We start from the raw sequence: 20,243 nt of genomic DNA on the forward strand, positions 1-20,243 counted from the left end.
TAGAGAGGTGAATTGACTAGCTAAAGGAGACTAAAACTCAGATTTCTTGACTTTTAGTCATCTTCATTCTGTTGTATCATGATGCCTTTCTTCCAGTGACCGTGTTCAAAGTTCCAGCCAGTCATCTGTTTAAATTTGTAGTTTGAATGTATTAGTTTCCACAGATTCCAATATAAACATTGTTAGGTTTATTGTTTTTTTTTTCTTTTAAAAAACTTATTTATTTTTGATTGGAGGATAATTGCTTTATAATATTGTGTTGGTTTCTGCCACACATCAACAGGAATCATCCATAGGTATACCTTTGTCCCCTCCCTCTTGAACTTCCCTACCACATCCCACTGTTTGTTTGTTTTTATTATTATTATTATTAGGCAGTCTTTTAAATTATCTTGTGCCTTTTAAACTGGAAGAAAAAGTGCTTATCATGTTAATAAAGATGTGAAAGAGCTGAAGCAACGTTTTAAGTAACTCTAGAAGCCTTGTAAAAAGATCTCAGGGCTAAAGTGATTTATACTGAATGAGTCTGTATATAACCGCTATCTAGTTTTTGAAAGAATTTAAATTTGTGCCACCAAAATTTTTAAATTTACAAACAAAATAGGAAAGACACCTTTAAAAATACGGCATTTTCTTTGTGAAAGTTTTTTGGTGGTTACTTGTGCCTTCTGTTTTAAATTACTTAAGAATATGGTATATAGCATTAATAAGTAGCTTGCATTTCAGGTGTAGCACCTGAGAAGTCTAAATGTGGTAATCTCATTTACTGAAAATTGAGCAAATAGATGAAGTCAATTCCTGCAAGATTAAAATTCTGCTGAGTGAGTAGAGAGCAAGACTCAGTGTAACTAAAAGGAGAGGCAGTATTACCCAGTGGTTAAGAACTCAATTTTTCAAGTCAGGCTATCATGGATTTTGGTCGTGTCACTTCAGAGCTTTGACTTGGGATTAAGAATCACTTTAGGTGATATGTTTTAGCTGCTTAGGTACTCAGCATAGTCCCTGGCATACAATAGGAACTCAGTAAATATTTTAGTATTCATCATGTCATTATCCTCTCACTTCTTCTTTGAAAGAAAGATCTGCAATTCTTGGTTAGAAATCAGCCTTTAGTTACTTTATAATGTGGATTTTAAATGCACAGATATTATATCTTACACAGTTTTAAATACACAAACATTGCAATTCTAGTTTTGGTGCTTTGCTTGCTTTACAAACAGTATAGACTTATTAGACTAATTCCTCTGTAAATTCATGATCTTTTTCTATCCTCCTGTTCTCTGGAAGCAAATTTATCATCCCAGTGTACTTTCTTGTGTTCCTCTCAGTATGAGATCATTGAAGAATTATGGTCCGGTTATTTAGCTTTTGCTAACTGTTGTTTGTTTCAGACACTTCTAGAACTGTTAGTGTTTTTATTGCTTCTCTGCCATTTAATGTGGCAGGTTAAGCATTATGATGTGATAATAAAAATTGGCCTGTACATATCTGTGAGAGTTGAAGGCATCTGATGTCCTTAACAGTATTGTAAGGTGCCAAGAGGATCTGGCCTTCCATTTTTTCTCACATTTTTTACTCTTCCATCCCAGCTAGCCTACTTGCTGTTGTGTCATCTCAAAGTACTGTTCACTGAGATACTGTCTTAGTTTGTTTTCTTGTAACATTCATATATTTTTCAGTTATCAGAATATCCTTTCTTGACCACACTTAAAAATAGCAACCATTACTTTATATTCTTTTTATCCAGCTTTATTTGTGTTATTTGTAACCTTTCATGTCACACATCTTATGTCCCTTTCACTAGAAAAAAAACTTAATTATAAACTCTCTTAAAACCTTGGTGCTAAATTGATATCCAGCAGATAGAGGTGCTTGGTAAATATTTGTTGGGTTCAAAAATTAAAACATAGCTTTCCTGACTTTTTACTTTATTCTAGGATGTTTCTAAGCTCTTTACATGTAGTTTATTAACTCCTTTAAATCCTTAAAACTGGTATTGTCCCTATTTTACACATTAGAAAAGTAAAACCAAGAAAGATTAAGTAAATTGTCCAGGCTGACATGCTTAATATATAACTAAGTAAATTTGAATCTATATATACAGTCACCCTGACTCCAGAGCTTTCTAGTACTGTGCTCCACTGTCTCAAAACATGAAAGAGATGTTAGCAGTCACCTAAACTACCCTTATGATTAAACAGTGGAAGTGAAAACTAGATTTAAGGGACTAGATCTGATAGATAGAGTGCCTGATGAACTATGGACATAGGTTAGTGACATTGTACAGGAGATAAGGATCAAGACCATCCCCATGGAGAAGAAATGCAAAAAAGCGAAATGGCTGTCTGAGGAGACCTTACAAATACCTGTGAAAAGAAGAAAAGTGAAAAGCAAAGGAGAAAAGGAAAGATGGAAGCATCTGAATGCAGAGTTCCAAAGAATAGCAAGAAGAGATAAGAAAGCCTTCTTCAGCGATCAATGCAAAGAAATAGAAGAAAATAACAGAATGGGAAAGACTAGAAATCTCTACAAGAAAATTAGAGCTACCAAGGGAACATTTCATGCAAAGATGGGCTCGATAAAGGACAGAAATGGTATGGACCTAACAGAAGCAGAAGATATTAAGAGGTGGCAAGAATACACAGAAGAACAGTACAAAAAAGATCTTCACGACCCAGATAATCACAATGGTGTGATCACTCATCTAGAGCCAGACATCCTGGAATGTGAAGTCAAGTGGGCCTTAGAAAGCATCACTAAGAACAAAGCTAGTGGAGGTGATGGAATTCCAGTTGAGCTATTTCAAATCCTAAAAGATGATGCTGTGAAAGTGCTGCACTCAATATGTCAGCAAATTTGGAAAACTCAGCAGTGGCCACAGGACTGCAAAAGGTCAGTTTTCATTCCAATCCCAAAGAAAGGCAATGCCAAAGAATGCTCAAACTACCGCACAATTGCACTCATCTCACATGCTGGTAAAGTAATGCTCAAAATTCTCCAAGCCAGGCTTCAGCAATGCATGAACCGTGAACTTCCAGATGTTCAAGCTGGTTTTAGAAAAGGCAGAGGAACCAGAGATCAAATTGCCAACATCCGCTGGATCAAAAAAGGAAGAGTTCCAGAAAAACATCTATTTCTGCTTTATTGACTATGCCAAAGCCTTTGACTGTGTGGATCACAATAAACTGTGGAAAATTCTGAAAGAGATGGAAATCCCAGACCACCTGACCTGCCTCTTGAGAAACCTATATGCAGGTCAGGAAGCAATAGTTAGAACTGGACATGGACCAACAGACTGGTTCCAAATCAGAAAAGGAGTACGTCAAGGCTGTCTGTCGTCACCCTGCTTATTTAACTTCTATGCAGAGTACATCATGAGAAACGCTGGGCTGGAAGAAGCACAAGCTGGAATCAAGACTGCCGGGAGAAATATCAATAACCTCAGATATGCAGATGACACCACCTTTATGGCAGAAAGTGAAGAGGAACTCAAAAGCCTCTTGATGAAAGTGAAAGATGAGAGTGAAAAAGTTGGCTTAAAGGTCAGCATTCAGAAAACGAAGATCATGGCATCTGGTCCCATCACTTCATGGGAAATAGATGGGGAAACAGTGGAAACAGTGTCAGACTTTATTTTTCTAGGCTCCAAAATCACTGCAGATGATGACTGCAGCCATGAAATTAAAAGACGCTTACTCCTTGGAAGAAAAGTTATGACCCACCTAGATAGCATATTCAAAAGCAGAGACATTACTTTGCCAGCAAAGGTCCATCTCATGAAGGCTATGGTTTTTCCAGTGGTCATGTATGGATGTGAGAGTTGGACTGTGAAGAAAGCTGAGCACCGAAGAATTGATGCTTTTGAACTGTGGTGTTGGAGAAGACTCTTGAGGCTGCAGTCCCTTGGGCTGCAGGGAGATCCAACCAGTCCATTCTAAAGGAGATCAGTCCTGGGTGTTCTTTGGAAGGAAAGATGCTAAAGCTGAAACTCTAGTACTTTGGCTACCTCGTGTGAAGAGCTGACTCATTGGAAAGACGCTGATGCTGGGGGCGGTTGGGAGCAGGAGGAAAAGGGGACGACAGAGGATGAGATGGCTGGATGGCATCACCGACTCGATGGACGTGAATTTGAGTGAACTCTGGGAGTTGGTGATGGACAGGGAGGCCTGGCGTGCTGCGATTCATGGGGTTGCAAAGAGTCGGACACAACTGAGTGACTGAACTGAACTGAACCTACCCTTAGCTAATGCAGAAACATACATTTTCCTAGGTGGATGAGTTGATCTTGAAAAAGAGGCAATCTCATCAATTACTGTATATTTCTACTTATGTGTATATCTAAACTTCCCTGGTGGCTCAGATGGTAAAGCGTCTGCCTACATTGAGGGAGACCTGGATTCAGTCCCTGGATCGGGAAGATTCCCTGGAGAAGGAAATGTCAACCCACTCCAGTACTCTTTCCTGGAAAATCCCATGGATGGAGGAACCTGGCAAGCTACAGTCTATGGGGTTGCAAAGAGTTGGACAAGACTGAGCGACTTCACTTTCACTTTCATATCTAAATAGTAATTTTTGATTGGCCCTTACTGTTACCTCAAGAGGTAGAGACTGCCTGTAATAAAATGATCCTTCACATGTTTAAAGCAGTTTTTAATATATTGCCTTTCTCTTCCATAGGTGAAATGTATTCATACATAGTCTCACTCTCCTCTGTCACAAATTCTCTTGTTGGTGTTGCTTATAGAAAATAGTGCCCAGAACTGAGAGTAAACTTCAACTTCAACTAGAGATCTGATTAGTGAGAGTGCAGTTACTTATCCTGGACACTGTACTTACTATATAATACAATTTAAGGTAGCATCAGCATTTATGTAGCTATACCATGCTGTTTTCAACTTGGAATCAGATACCTTTTTTTTTCTTTTCTCTTAACCCTTCTTCCTCCTCCTTCCTTCCCCCTCCCCTTCACTCCCCTCATTTGTTTTCCTACACTAACTTGAACCATGGCTTCCACATCTGTTTTTTTTAACAAGGTGGTTGTGCAGTCACTAAGTTGTGTCTGTCTCCTTGCGACCCCATGAACTGCAGCACGCCAGGCTTCGCTGTCCTTCACTATCTCCGAGAGTTTACGCAAACTCATGTCCATTGGGTCAGTGATGCCATCTCAACATCTCATCCTCTGTCGTCCCTTTCTCCCGTCTTCAGTCTTTCCCAGCATCAGGGTCTTTTCCAGTGAGTCAACTCTTCATATCAGGTGGCCAAAGTTTGGAGTTTCAGCTTCAGCATCAGTCCTTCCAGTGTATATTTTCAGGGCGATTTCCTTTAGGATTGACTGATCTGATCTCCTTGCAGTCCACGGGACTCTCAAGAGTCTTCTCCAGCACCATAGTTCGAAAGTATCAGTTCTTTGGTGCTCAGCCTTCTTTATGGTCCAACTCTCACTTCCATACATGACTCCTGGAAAAACCATAGCTTTGACTAGATGGACCTTTTTTTTAAGATAGACATTTTTAGAACACTTTTATGTTCACAGCAAAATTGAACACAGCAAAATCTCTGCAGAAGGTGCAGAGATTTTCCATATATGCCCTGTTTCACATGTGCATAACCTGCCCCATTATCAACATCCTCTATCAGAGTGGGTACATATTGTCATAATCAGTGAACCTACATTGACATACTATTATCACCTGAAGTCCCTAATTTACATTAGGGTTCTTTCTTGGTTTGTGCATCTTGTGGGTTTTAACAGATGTATGAAGTTAAGTGAAGTCAGAGTCATTCATTGGTGTCTGACTCTTTGCGATCCCATGGACTGTAGCCACCAGGCTCCTCTGTCCATGGGATTCTCTAGGCAAGAATACTGGAGTGGGTAGCTGTTCCCTTCTCCAGGGAATCTTCCCTACCCAGGATCAAACCCAGGCTCCTGCTTTGCAGGGGACCATCTGAGCCACCAGGAAAGCCCAGGAATACTGGAGTGGGTAGCTGATCCCTTCTCCAGGGGATCTTCCTGACCCAGGAATCAAACTGGGGTCTTCTGCATTCCAGGCAGATTCTTTACCAGCTGAGCTACCAGGGAAGCCATAACAAATGTATGTTGTCCTTACAGATTGACTTTTTTTTTTTAATTTATTTTTTATGTGAAGGAAAATTGCTTTATAATGTTGTGTTGGTTTGTGCTGAACAGTGACACAAATCAGCCTTAATTATACATACACCCCCTCTTTTAAGCCTTCTTCTCCTCCCACCATCCCATCTTCTGGTCATCACAAAGCTCCAGGCTGGGCTCCCTGTGTGCTTAGCAGCTTCTCACCTACTATCTGTTTAGTACGTGATAGTGTCTGTATGTCACTACTTTCTCCATTCATCCTACTCTCTCTTTCACTGTATCTGCAAGTCCCTTCTCTACATCTGAGTCTCCATTCCTTACCTGCAAATAGGTTCATCAAAACCACTTTTCTAGATTCCCTATTTGTGCATTAATATACCATATTTGTTTTTCTCTTTCTGACTTACTTCACTCTTTATAATAGATGCTAGGTTCATCTGCCTCACTGGATATGACGCAGATGCATTCTTTTTTATGGCTGAGTAATATTCCATTGTAGCTGTGTACTACCTCATTATCTATTCATCTGTTGACGGACATCTAGGTTGCTTCCATGTCCTGGCTATTGTGTAAATAGTGCTGCAGTGAACATTGGAGTACATGTGTCTTTAGAATTGTGATTTTCTCAGGGTATATGCCCAGTGGTGGGATTGCTGGGTCATATAGTAGATTTATTCCTGTTTTTTTTTTTTTTTTTTTTGAGGAATCTCCATACCATTCGAGAACATAATGGCTGTATCAGTTTAACATTCCCACCAACAGTGTAGGAGGGTTTCCTTTTCTCCACATCCTCTCCAGCATTTATTATTTGTAGATTTTTTGATGATGGCCATTCTGACTGGTGTGAGGTGATACCTCATTGTAGTTTTGATTTGTATTCTCTAATAATGAGTAATGTTGAGTGTTTTTTCATCTCAGTATATACAAGACATATAGATGGTTTATTGGCCATCTGTATGTCTTCCTTAGAGAAAAGTCTGTTAAGGTCTTCTGCCCATTTTTTGATTGGACTGTTTGTTTTTCTGATATTGAGCTGTATGAGCTGCTTATGAATTTTGGAGATTAATCTTTTGTCAGTTGTTTCATTTGCAGGGTTTTTTCTCCCATTTCGTCCCATTCTGAGGGTTGTCTTTTAATCTTGTTTATTAATAGTTTCCTTTGCTCTGCAAAGCTTGTAAGTTTAATTCGGTCCCATTTGTTTATTTGGTTTTGCACATCTTATATTTTGTATTATACTGTTTTTTAGACCTTTATTATTTTCATAATTTTACATGTTATTGTTCATTATTTTTGGATCTTTTTTGAGTTCAGATTTTTCTCATGGTCTCAGTAATCCTTTTATAAACTTAACTGTCCTTAGCTATGTCCTTAATTGTTAATGTTATCAAGTATATTCTTATTCTTTAAAATAAATGGTAAAAGCTGATGTTTTCATGTTTCTCTTTTATATCTTGGAGTGACTGAATTTTCTTAGGTATTAAAATTTAAAGTTGATGTAATAACAATATAAATAATGTTGACTTCTTTTTTAGTACTATGGGTTTTCTGACTTGAGTGTTATTTCTTGGCTGGGTTCTTTTTCAGATATTTGATAGTATTAAACCTGAGTTTAAAAGCTAGTCAAAAGAAACTTTTTAGGTAAGAGTTTAGATTTATTATCTTTAGAGATATATCGATGTGAGTTAACTTGGCTTTCTCATTAAATGTAATATACCCCAAAACGAAGACGGTTTACAATACTAAAACTTTTTTTCTTTAAAACTTTTGATTTTAGTAATCTTCTTTGTGATTTTCCTTACTTGACATGAGTTTTCAGTTTACCTTCATAAAACCTTGCATATTCTATCAGTTGTAAGACTTTTAGAAAAACCGTATGGTTATGTTTTGCTGTTTAGGAGCTTTATATTTTTGTTTTTTTGCTTCTCAGCACTAAATCATGATTTAGTTAAGCATTTTCCAGAAGGCTTCTTACTGTGGTCAACCTTATGGTTGAAAGCTTTACATGAAAGCTTTACATGTCTAGCATTGTGCCCATTATCATTTAGATTTCTGCAAAACAAAGCTAGTCCTAAGGATTTAGTTATCTGGAATTGCACAGTGCTTTACAGTGGTTTTCTCAGAGATCATTCTTAACAATCCCAAGTTGTAATTCAGATTTCTGTGAATTTAACTACTTGTGTATTATTAAGAACTGGAGGTATTATTCATAACTTTGTTTTCTCAGCCTCGGTGTACTGAGGCCTACTTAGTGTGTATGCTTTTATTTTATTCCATAAGAAATGTTATGGTTATAATATAATGGTGTTTCATATAGACAAGTTCAGTTTGTTTTACACTGTTGTATTTTATTGAGATAAATCTCCTAGTACTTGTTTATCAGTGCTGATTCTAATTTTGTTTTGCATTTTCAGTGTCCTGTAAAATTACTTTGCTTAGAATACTTAGTTTATAAATTTATATTAATAGAAATAACACAGATTTTTGCTTCCAGTATGGGTAGGCTAGATTATTTAGATCAGTTCTTACCTTAAGGAAACTTCCAGTGGAAACAGTGTCAGACTTTATTTTCTTGGGCTCCAAAATCACTGCAGATGGTGACTGCAGCCATGAAATTAAAAGACGCTTACTCCTTGGAAGAAAAGTTATGACCAATCTAGATAGCATATTCAAAAGCAGACATTACTTTACCAACGAAGGTCTGTCTAGTCAAGGCTGTGGTTTTTCCAGTGGTCATGTATGGATATGAGAGTTGGACTATGAAGAAAGCTGAGTGCTGAAGAATTGATGCTTTTGAACTGTGGTGCTGGAGAAGACTCTTGAGTCCCTTGGACTGCAAGGAGATCCAACCAGTCCATCCTGAAGGAGATCAGCCCTGGGATTTCTTTGGAAGGAATGATGCTAAAGCTGAAACTCCAATACTTTGGCCACCTCATGAGAAGAGTTGACTCATTGGAAAAGATTCTGATCTGGGAGGGATTGGGGGCAGGAGGAAAAGGGGACGACAGAGGATGAGATGGCTGGATGGCATCACGGACTCGATGGACATGAATTTGAGTGAACTCTGGGAGTTGGTGATGGACAGGGGGCCCTGGCGTGCTGCGATTCATGGGGTCGCAAAGAGCTAGACACAACTGAGCGACTGAACTGAACTGAACTTACCTTAAGGACAACTTTTTTTGAAAAATGGAGCTAAATAGAGAGATAGGAAGAAAGGAAGGAAGATAGACATCTTCTAAAGAAGAGCTAAAAAGACAGTGAGGTGTTTATTTCTAGATCTTAGTTCCCCAACTAGGGATCCAGCTTGTGCCCCCTGCAGTAGAAGCATGGATCCTTAATCACTGCACCACCAGGGAAGTGCCCCTGGAAGCCACTTTTGATGTGAAGACATTTGCTAATTCAGAAGTAAGGTTTGTAAGATCCTGTAGTCTTGGTGGTCTTGTGGAGCAAGGAGCTCTATTATCAAAACCCAAGACAAAGCCTACCCAAAGTGGGAGTGGAAAGCAGTCCTGCTTAATTTGCCTTCCACTTTTTTTACCTGATGTTCCTGAATGTAGCATCCTCTTGTCAGCATCACGTGAGAAGTTGGATGTGGAAGATGCCCCAGACAGGCATATAATTACCCTCTTGTTATCAAATCCAAGTCTTCCTTTTTATGCCACTGCCTACAATTTCTGAGCCCTGCCTAGGTTCCAAGGCTTCCATTAACTTGCCTTCTGTATTGTATCTCCCTTAAAAGAACTTAACTACTCAAATTTCTCACCTCTACTTAGTCTTTGCTCCAGTTTTCATCTTCTAAAAATTTGTTGGGCTGTCTCATTAGGTCTTGTTTCCTTTGTTATTGTAGAGTTACGCCTTTCTCACTTCAGTGGATTTTTGGAAGAAGCATAGTTTAGACATATATAGAGATTTTTCTACATTTAATCAGCATTTCATGAGGTTTACATACTTGTTTGAACATTTCTATAGGAGAAATTTCGTTTAGTGAATCAGAGTATGAATATTTACATTACTTTCTGATACTATCAAATATTCCTCAGAAAAGATTGTTAACTCGCACTCTGCACGTTAAAGCATAATGGTGCCAATATAGCATTTTAATCATTTTTTAAATTAATGAATACATTGTTTGGGGGAATTATAATATTTTTAAGATAGTTCTGTAACTTTTTAGCTTTTAATTTTCTGTTTTTTTATATTTAAACTGACATAAATATTATGTGGCTGCATCTTCTTTTTATCTTAAAGGTTACATTAATTGACTGTTTTAGTTTCTGTTTTAGCTGAGGACCTTTTTGTTTCAAAATAAGTTTGTGGGCCAATAAAATAAATTTAAGGATAAGTTTCTTTATATTTAATGTGGAAGTCGCTCAGTCATGTCTGACTCTTTGTGACCCCAAGGAATTCTCCAGGCTAAAATACTAAAGTGGGTAGCCATTCCCTTCTCCAGGGGATCTTTCCAACCCAGGCTCCCACTTTGCAGGCAAATTCTTTACCAGCTGAGCCACCAGCGAAGCCCGTTTATATTTAATGGTTGTGAATAAATCGTGTCAGAGACATAGTCAACACTATGCATGTGTACTAATGATAAAACATGTTTATTACTTTCTGTAGAAGAAAACAACCAGTCTGCATTCCTACTAAAATTCTTGGGGTGTTTGGAGTTGTGCCCATTAAGTCAATTTCTTCTTCCAGTCCTGCTAGAAGAATTGTTTTGACATTTTACAGATCATTTCTTCTGTAGTTCTTTAGAGTCCTAGAAGGTGTTTTTTTCAAATGAAGTAAGAAATTTAAATATGAATTGTGCCAAGAATTCAACACTTTAGAACAGAAAACCAATATTTTTTTTTTAGTAGTCTTGATTTGTTTCACTTGATTAATCTCAGGTTGTTCTAGATCATTTAGTTATAATTCCTAGTTTTCCAGCTTTGGGGTCATTTGTCAGAGATAATCATTCATCATGGCTTTAAATATATAGAAAACTCTGTTTCAGGATACAATTGAGGGAGAAAATAAATTTATATAAACTATACTTTCAAGAAGAGACATCATTGACTTTTCAAGAGTAATGTGCAACTAAATACTTTAGGCTGATTGTTTTTAAAGTATGGTATCCAGATCAGCAGAGGCAGCCTTGCTTTGAATCTTAATTAAAAATGCACAATTTTTGGTTCTTCCTAAGACCTGCTAAATTAGGACCTGTGGGGTTGGAGCCCAGCAAGTCCTCCAGATCATTATGATGCTCGCTGAAGATCAACAATCATTTCTTGGGAGTTTAAGAACATGGCTTTTAAAATCAGACATACTTGAATTCAAATTCCACTGTTTAATATCTGTAACTTTGGGCAAGTTACCTAACCTCTCTGAGCTTTAGTTTTCTCAGTTGTGAAATTGTGGACTGTCACCTCCCTCATTTGGATCAGGGTATATGGGATTGTTTGTAAATTGCCTAGTAGAGGAACTTAAAAATGATCACCGTTTCTATTTAAATATGTACTATTTTGTTTTATTGATTCTGAAACAAAATTACCCTTTATTAGTAGTTCTGAAATTATATGTGTCTTACATGATTAGGAAATATTGTGTCAGTTTAATTATTAGAGTTTTTTTCTTAATGGCACATAAAATAATGGTACATTTAAATGCTGTCTGTGATTCGCTGATACATGATATTATGTTCAAGATGCAGGAACACTGTCTAGGTTGGGCATATATTTGAGTGTGTATTGACTGATGAGACAAGTATTGAATTGGCCTCAGAGAGAGCAGGCAGTGTCTGTAATTAGACACTGTAGAGGTTGAATTTAGCAAACAATTGTGACTGGAACTGATCATCTGAATGTGAGTAAAAGCAAAAATAATCCAAAGTGTAAAATAAAATTCATACTGGTATAAGAAAAATTTTTATAAATTTTCCATTAGTCTTTTTATGCTTCCCTTAAATCTCTTGTCATCAGCCATTGGTTTTTAACACAATTCCTGTGGCATTTTAACAGTATGCTTGCAACATCTCCAAACCCAGACCTGCTGAGTTGAGATATCCAGGCTTTCCAAATATATCCATTATCTCTGCCAGAATAAAGTTAATTATATTTGTTTCAGTTATAATTTGTAAATGAAATGACTTTTTCCAGTACTGCTTTTAAGAAAAGAATTCTTTAATGAGTTGTACTTTTCTTAATTAGCTATCCTTCACTCCCTTCCCTCTCTTCGCTTTTCTCAGTGGTCTTGGAAGAGGAGGTAGATGTTGACATTTCTGTTTAGTGCTGGGAAACTTTACTCTGTTTATAATTTTTATGAAGTGGTACCATATCCCTCTGGTTTTCTCCTCTGTTTTCGTGTATATCATCCAGTGATGAGCTTTAAGCTATCTTTAGCCAGCTTTAACTTTAGCAAGTTCCTTTTTGTTTTGGTTGGAATTTATTGCTTTCTATATCCACTTCTTGTCTGCTTTTTATTGTAGGTGCTGTACTGTGTCTAAGCATGAGATAATCCTTTATCCTACTCCTTATCTTTATTGCTTTTTCCTGAACTCCTCCCTTTTTGAATTTGTAAGCCGAAGGAAAACATTAATTTTATTTAATTTTAAGATTCTTTTAATGAAAATAACAAAAACATAGCATAGACCATCTGGATTTTCTGTGTTATTTTTTCTACTTGCCAGTTGTAATTGCCAAGCATGTTCTTATCTCATCAACCATAAGGAAGTCTGTGCCTGACCTAGGATCTTTCCTTTTTTTTTTAGAAACTTGTGGTGGAGAATGTTGATGTGCTAACACAAATGCGGACCAGCTTTGACAAACCCGACCAGATGGCTGCCCTCTTTAAAAGATTATCATGTGGGTAACTCATGCTTTTTATAAGAATTAAGAAGACCCTGAAACTCAGTCTTTATTAGTTTTTGCTCAAATGTAAATATAAGTAGTAAATTATGAAAAGCATTCTTCACTAGAACATTTTAGCAGTGAAAGAATCTTTTAAGTGAATGGCTTATCTGTTTCATAATTTTTTTTCTTACCATACTCTTAGTATCACACATTAAATATTCAATATCATTATCAGTTAACTCATGAAACCATTAAATAAGTTAATCTGTATTAATTTAGACCAAAGGAGATTTAACTTTTGAGTCTGTAACTTTCTAAAAATCAGCATTATTGAGGTATAGCTTATATAAGTAAAATGTGCATTTTAGTGAACAGTGTGATGGTTTTTGACAGATGTATACATCCACATGGGCTTCCCTCATAGCTCAGTTGGTAAAGAATCTGCCTCTAATGCAGGAGATCTGGGTTCAATTCTTGGGTCAAGAAGATCCCCTGGAGAAGGAACTGGCAACCCACTCCAGTATTCTTGCCTGGAGAATCCCCATGGACAGTGGAGCCTGGCAGACTACAGTCCATAGAGTTGCAAGAGTTGGACATGACTTAGCGACTAAACCACTACAGCCATACATCCACATAACCATTACCACAGTCAAGATATAGAGCAGTCTTGTTAGTCAGTAAGTTCATTCGCTCAGTCATGTCCAACTCTTTGCAAGCCCATGGAGGAACAGTCTCTTCACCTCAAAAAACTCATGATTCCTTGTAGTCAGTTTCATACCCCTTGACAATGACTGATCTCATTTCTATCACTATAGAAATGATAAATTTAAGTTTACCTGTTCTGTTGTATAAACAGTGTGTACTCTTTTGTATATATTGTTGAGATTCACCTCTCTTTGTTAAGTGAATCAGTAACTTGTTCCTTTGTATTGCTAACCTAGGATTCATTGCATGAAAACCTGAGCCTCCAACTTAAAATTTTTTTTTACATATCTTCTTGATACTGATTCTTTGTGTGAGCTATATTGTGAAAGAACAGTGAATCTTAAGTGTTTATTAAAGTATGTTTATCCAGGCAACTATTGTAGATCCACTTGAGTTAATTTCATCTGCTTTTTGTCCTTGAACTCAGAGTTATAATTAAAAACTAAAAGTCACACTTCCTATTGATTCTATTTAAAAACCTTTCCAACTTTAAAGACTTAGTGAAATCCTGAATAAAATACTTTCTATATTTGAGAAAACCAGAGAGTTTATTTTCCCAAATAAAAGATAATCCTGAAGTAAATTAAAGACATGCATAGAGTTTATGTACTTCCCCTTTGATATTTTTCTTTTAAATGTTTTGCAGCTATATCAAATTTTATAAAACTATAAAATGACTTCAAGAATCACTTCTTTAGGTAGCTTATCTTGGTTTTAAAAATACAAACTTATACGCATGTACACCCGTGGTGGATTCATGTCAATGTATGGCAAAACCAATACAGTATTGTAAAGTAAAGTAAAGTAAAAATAAAAATTAAAAAAAAAATACAAACTTCTTTAATAAAAATTAATATGAAACTAAACTACAGGAGCTTCTCTGGTGGTCCAGTGATTTAAGAATCTGCCTGCCAATGCAGGGACATGGTTTGATCCCTGGTCTGGGAGGAAGGTCCCACATGCCGTGGGGCAGCTAAGCCCATACGCTGCAGCTACTGAGCCAGTGCTCTAGAGCCTGTGAGCCAACAGCTACTGAGCCCACACGCCATAACTTCTGAAGCCCGGATGCCTGGAGCAAGTGCTTCCCAACAAAAGAAACCACGGCAACCAGAAGCCCAAGCACCTCAGCAAAGAGTTGCCACCACTCATCGCAACTAGATATAAAGCCCATGCACGATAATGAAAACCCAGAGCAGCCAAAAGTAAATAAAAGCAAAAAAACGTCCCACTAAACTACGTTTCAGGTTGCCTTTACAGCAGATCAGCCTTTGCCGTAGCTTTAAAGGGAAAGCAGCAAATGAGGTTGTAGAGGTGATGAAACTTTGCCACTGTGGTGATGATGATAAGTAGATCTACACATAGAAAAGGTTTTCCTAGAACTGTACACTGAAAGGGGGGAAAGGCAGCTTTACTCTTGGGAACTTTCTGAAAGGAAATTTTTTAAATGAAAAAGATTGACTTGGTAGCATTATACAGAAGAGGAGTGTGAATGAATAGTTACTATTATTTAAATCCCTATCTGATCTCTTTTCTTCATTGGTATACTGTATACTTATATTTTCTAGTATGCTTTACTTTATTCTTATTATTTTTGTTTTTCATGTTTCTTTCTTTTTAAATACTCATTTGACCACCCTTACTGGCCTTACTGGCCTGAATTTCATGCTAATAAACAACATTCTGGCTATATCACCTGGTTAGAGGCAGCTAACCCACTACAGTGTCCAGTGCATGTTTACTATTACGTTTAACTCTCCTATTTGTTGAAATGAAACAAAATATTTTTTGTGATTTGGAAAAAGAAAAGGTCTGCTCAAGAGTGATCTACTTAGGGGATAGAGAAAGCTACTCTTTGAGTTGAACTATTTTCCAGAATACTCTTCTGTCTCTAATCTTGTTTTTACCTTTGTGCTAAATTGATGGATGGACTTTTGTAGCAGTTTGATTTTCATAGTCAGCTAACACATTCTTTTAAATACTCTTAAAAAGAGAAAGCTATGTAAGTTATTAAAAGTAGCTCTGGGGAATTCCGTGGTGGTCTAGTGGTTAGGTCCTTTCACCACTGTGGCCCTGGTTCAGTTCTTGGTGGAGGAACTAAGATCTCACAAGCCACATAGTGTGCCCCACACCCCCACCCCGCCCCCCTCCCCCCAAAGAAAGCTCTGAATTGGGAGGCAATCAGCAATTAACTTTAGAGTTTTTCAGAATTTCTGTGTGACTTGAACAAATTTATTTTATTTATTGAAACTATAAATTAAACAAAATTTCTTACTGTGAAGTTTCTCAGAACTTTTAATATGTTGTTACTGTGCATATTTAAGAGGAATTTATAGATACAGTCTTTGCAAACTTTGTTAAATTCTGAGTAACATCCTTTGGAAAGTCTATGATTGTATCACACTACTTATTTTCTGATTGCTCACCTTATTCTCTGGATTCTTTTTTCTGGGTTTCCTGTCCTGTTTTTTTAGACTGGTATGCCCCTTTGTTCTCACTCCTCCTTAATGCCCATAAATTGGATGACATATTCTTAGAGAAATCTTTTCTTTCTCTCTCTTTCTTTCATCTTTTCTGGATAGTAACAACTTCCTAGTCTCATTTCTTGACTAATCATTTCATTAAACATCCTCTTGTTTTCTGGGTCTTAGGCACTCTGCTGAGTCCTATAGATAGATAGATAAAAAGGACTTTGCTCATGCGGAATTTATATTTGTGCCTTACATGGTTTTCTTAACACTACTATTTTGATTCTCATCACATTTTGGTTTATTTTATGCTTTTTCATGTGTAGTAATAAAAGATGATTATGGTAAAGATTTAAACAAACCACACAGGAGGTAGGAAGTCAAAACAAAATAATTCATTCCTACTGCTCAAAAGTATAACTGCAGTTAACAGTTTCTCTATACATCTGTCTAGCAATTTGTTATATATATACAAATATGTGTGTGTGTGTGTATGTTTCATATAAATAGGATTCTATTTTCTTAGTTTTCTTGACAGTGCCTTTAAATTGTTACTTAAGATCTAGGTTATTGTTCTATTTGTATCTGCTTTATTACATAGTACAGTGCCTTGTGTATGAGGAGTAATTCAATAAATGTTGGCTTTTTAAAAATGAAGGTATTTATCCTTCTAATCCTAGTTTCCCTTGATTTTATTTAACCAAGTTTTAATTTTGAATATAATACTAATAAATTTCAGAATAATGTTCTCTGACCAAAATGTAAATGATCAAATCCATTCATAGTCTTCAGAAACCTGGTCTTACTGCTTATGATCTACATAATTAGTTTTTGTTTCTGGACTCTGGACCTCAACATCTAGCATCTCCAAGTTCCAGGGCCATTTGATTTTAAGGATCCACTCTGATCAGCAGCTTCTTCTTTCCCTAGTCTTTCTTCTCCTTCCTCCTACCTCTACCATTACTGTGATAGGATTATACAGGAAGCTGCTTACATGATTATTTCATGATTCTGATGAACCATCTAAGCCATTTTAAATAGAACAGTATACTCCACTTGAAGTAAACAATAATTTCCTTAGTTTTAATATCAACTTTCAATACCTTTGCCTCTTTAATCATTTGTTGTAATCAAATTGTTTTTAATTGTGCCTTTTATCATGGGGTTTTATGACAAAGAGTTTTTCCAAGGGTAAGAAAGAATCCAATTCACTCTCTTCTCTTTTCTCCTTCCTTTAAACTTAGCTGTTGACAGTGTCTTGAAGAGGATGACAATAATTGGTGTGATTTTATCCTTCCGATCATTGGCACAGGAAGCACTCAGAGATGTAAGAAGCCATTTTAATTACATATTCTATAGCCAAATAGTCCTTTTTAATTTCCCAGAAATTAAAAGTAACTTTTACCATTTATAGTTGGTAATAATATAACTAAAATTCCAGTTTTCATAGTTTACGTGAAATAAAGCATATAGAAATCATAGTTACTATTTTGTGTTTTGGTGATGTAATTCAGGAGATACAACTTGCCTGGATATTGTGCTACTTTTTCAACTTTCTCTTCATTAAAGCATTTTCCATTTTGACTATACTCAGTTTGCCATCAAATGCATTCCATTAATGGGTACATTAGAAAATCATATGAAAATTGACAAAATAATTTTATGAAAGCTGAAAGTAGTTGAGTGGTAACATTTCATAAATTTACAGATTGCCTTTAAAAAATAATTATTTGTTTTCCTGCTAGGTCTTGTCCTACCACATTCCTTTTCTTGTCAGTTCAATTGAAGATTTCAAGGACCACATTCCAAGGGAAACTGATATGAAGGTAGTAAAACTTCTATTTGTATTTTACTGTTTCTAAAATGACATATTTAACTTATATATGAAGTAAAATTTAGTAAATCCTAAGCTGTTATAAAGTTTAGAATAATGTGTTAACATTTTTGCCTTTGAAAATGCATCTTTGAAAGCTCAACACCAAAATACTATATAGGCATTTTGAAAGTCAGTCTTCCTTGATCACCTGTAGCAATGTAAAATGGGTTAATACCAGTCACCTTTTTTATTTTCAAAAAACACACTTCATATTTCGTCTTTTATTATATAAATATCAGTTTAACCTTTTACTATAAGAATGTAAATGTTTTAAGAGGATCTTTGCTATTATTTATACAAATTCACAAACAGTACAATTAATTGATTAAGGTCTCTGGGTTTCTTTAACTCCATGGTCTCATGTGTTGCTGTGGAGGATTCTAAAAAATAAACAAAACAAACAGAAAACCCCAACAGAAAAATATACATCCTACTCAGAAGTGATTTTTTTTTTTAAGCCACAAGTCCCAACCCCCATCAAAATAAAGAAAGACATCTACTCCTCCATTTAGAAACAGAATTTTTAAAACCCACCACCACCTATTTTATTAACAATAGCCATAAGACATGAATTTCAGTCTCCTCCTCTTCACACCAGGGCTCCGGGCCCCTGTAAGCCAGCTCCAGCTCCTCTGCCCCCTACAGGAAGCTTCACTGTGCCTTTTTTGTAGGGAAGTGTGGAAGAGAGGGAGGGCAGGGCAGAGGCTTTGCATATATAATCATCATTTCAAGACACAATCTGCATCTCAGACAGACCACGCCCCCCCCCAAAAAAACCACAGTCCAACTCTCATGTCTCCCACACATTTGTGCTATATAAATTAAGTCAAGATTTAGGAGCACAGTTGGGTCTTCAAATGCTTAGAGACAAGGGGAAAAAGAAAAATAAGAGCCAGAAATGTGAAGTGGGAAACACCAGATGGATGGGGTTTGGGAAGAAGCTAAAATGAAAAAGACATACAAACCCAATGGGTATCTTCCTAGTCCAGGCACAAAAGTGTTTCAGTCTCAAAATATCTTTCTTGTAGAACTCCAGGGCTTCAGAGAAAAAAGTAAACTAAAACGAGTTAGCCTGACATATGTGTGTGTGTGTGTGTGTGTATAATTGATATAATATATATACTCAGTAGAAAAAGAAAAAAAAGACAAGTTGATGTCAAGTTTCTTAAAAAAAAAAAAAAACAGACAAATACAAATGAAATGAGCAAGAGTAACAGTTCTGTCAGAGGAGTGATGAGGTGAGACTGGGAAAAGTTACAAAGTGTAAGAAGGGTGAAAAAGCCATTGTAGTTGGGTTTGCTTTTTTATATTTCAAAATAAAAACCAGATCACGATATTCAAATGAAAGCTTAAGTGAAGGAGCCTAAGTGAAGGCAGACATTTTCCTCAACTCCCCAGGGCTGGAGGGATTGCTCACCCTCGCCCCAGCTTCCAGGCGCACAGTAGCTCAGTCCCTCCTCTGGGAGGAGTTGGGTGGTAAGCAACCTGTCCAGGAGAGGGGCGGGGGTGGTGGAGGTGGACACCGCCCCCGCTACACACACAAAAAAAAAGGGGAGGGGGAAAGGAGCCAGGGGCTTCCGGTCATCGCCCCACCACGTCCGTGGCCGGAGGGCGAACAGGGCAGGTGGGACAGACAGCTGCTGCTGGCCTCACCTGAACTTCTCACTGTCTGTCATCTGCCAGAGGCCCAGGTTGATGCTCTCCAGGCTTCGCTTGGTAATGTGGGTCAGTCACCTTTTCCTTAAACTATTTATACATGGTCATAAGCAGAATGAAAAAACCAATGAAATGAGAGTTGTTGTGTTTTAAATAAAGCTAAATTCAGCTTTTAAAAATTGATGTTAAAAAGTCTTATAAAAGGATGTTAATTATGGGTTATAATTTTTTAAATTAATATACTGTTTGAAATAGAAAGGTTAGTAAACTTACGAGCATCCACAGGTTTCATTTTGAAAATTTATTGGCAGCAAAATACAGCCACTGATTGAATCACAGCAAATATTTACCAGTGGTTACACATCTAGATATAGTGGAAAAAACAGAATGGGAAACCGTTTTCATTCCAATCCCAAAGGCAATACCAAAGAATGCTCAAACTACTGCACAATTGCACTCATCTCACACGCTAGTAAAGTAATGCTCAAAATTCTCCAAGCCAGGCTTCAACAATAACGTGAACCATGAACTTTCAGATGTTCAAGCTGGTTTTAGAAAAGGCAGAGGAACCAGAGATCAAATTGCCAACATCCACTGGATCATCGATA

General features: G+C 36.8%; 1 protein-coding gene across 1 annotated transcript in view; it reads left to right on the forward strand.

Moving 5' to 3' along the window:
* NCKAP1 (NCK associated protein 1) overlaps window positions 1-20,243 on the forward strand; it is a 108,789-nt gene that overhangs the window by 80,539 nt on the left and 8,007 nt on the right. The window contains exons 24-26 of the mRNA XM_052655660.1: window positions 12,852-12,945; window positions 17,348-17,430; window positions 17,849-17,929. Of these exons, the coding sequence (XP_052511620.1) occupies window positions 12,852-12,945; window positions 17,348-17,430; window positions 17,849-17,929 (258 nt within the window). The remainder of the gene's footprint in view (window positions 1-12,851; window positions 12,946-17,347; window positions 17,431-17,848; window positions 17,930-20,243) is intronic.

Source organism: Budorcas taxicolor, chromosome 2 (assembly GCF_023091745.1).
Source record: "Budorcas taxicolor isolate Tak-1 chromosome 2, Takin1.1, whole genome shotgun sequence".
NCBI lineage: Eukaryota > Metazoa > Chordata > Mammalia > Artiodactyla > Bovidae > Budorcas > Budorcas taxicolor.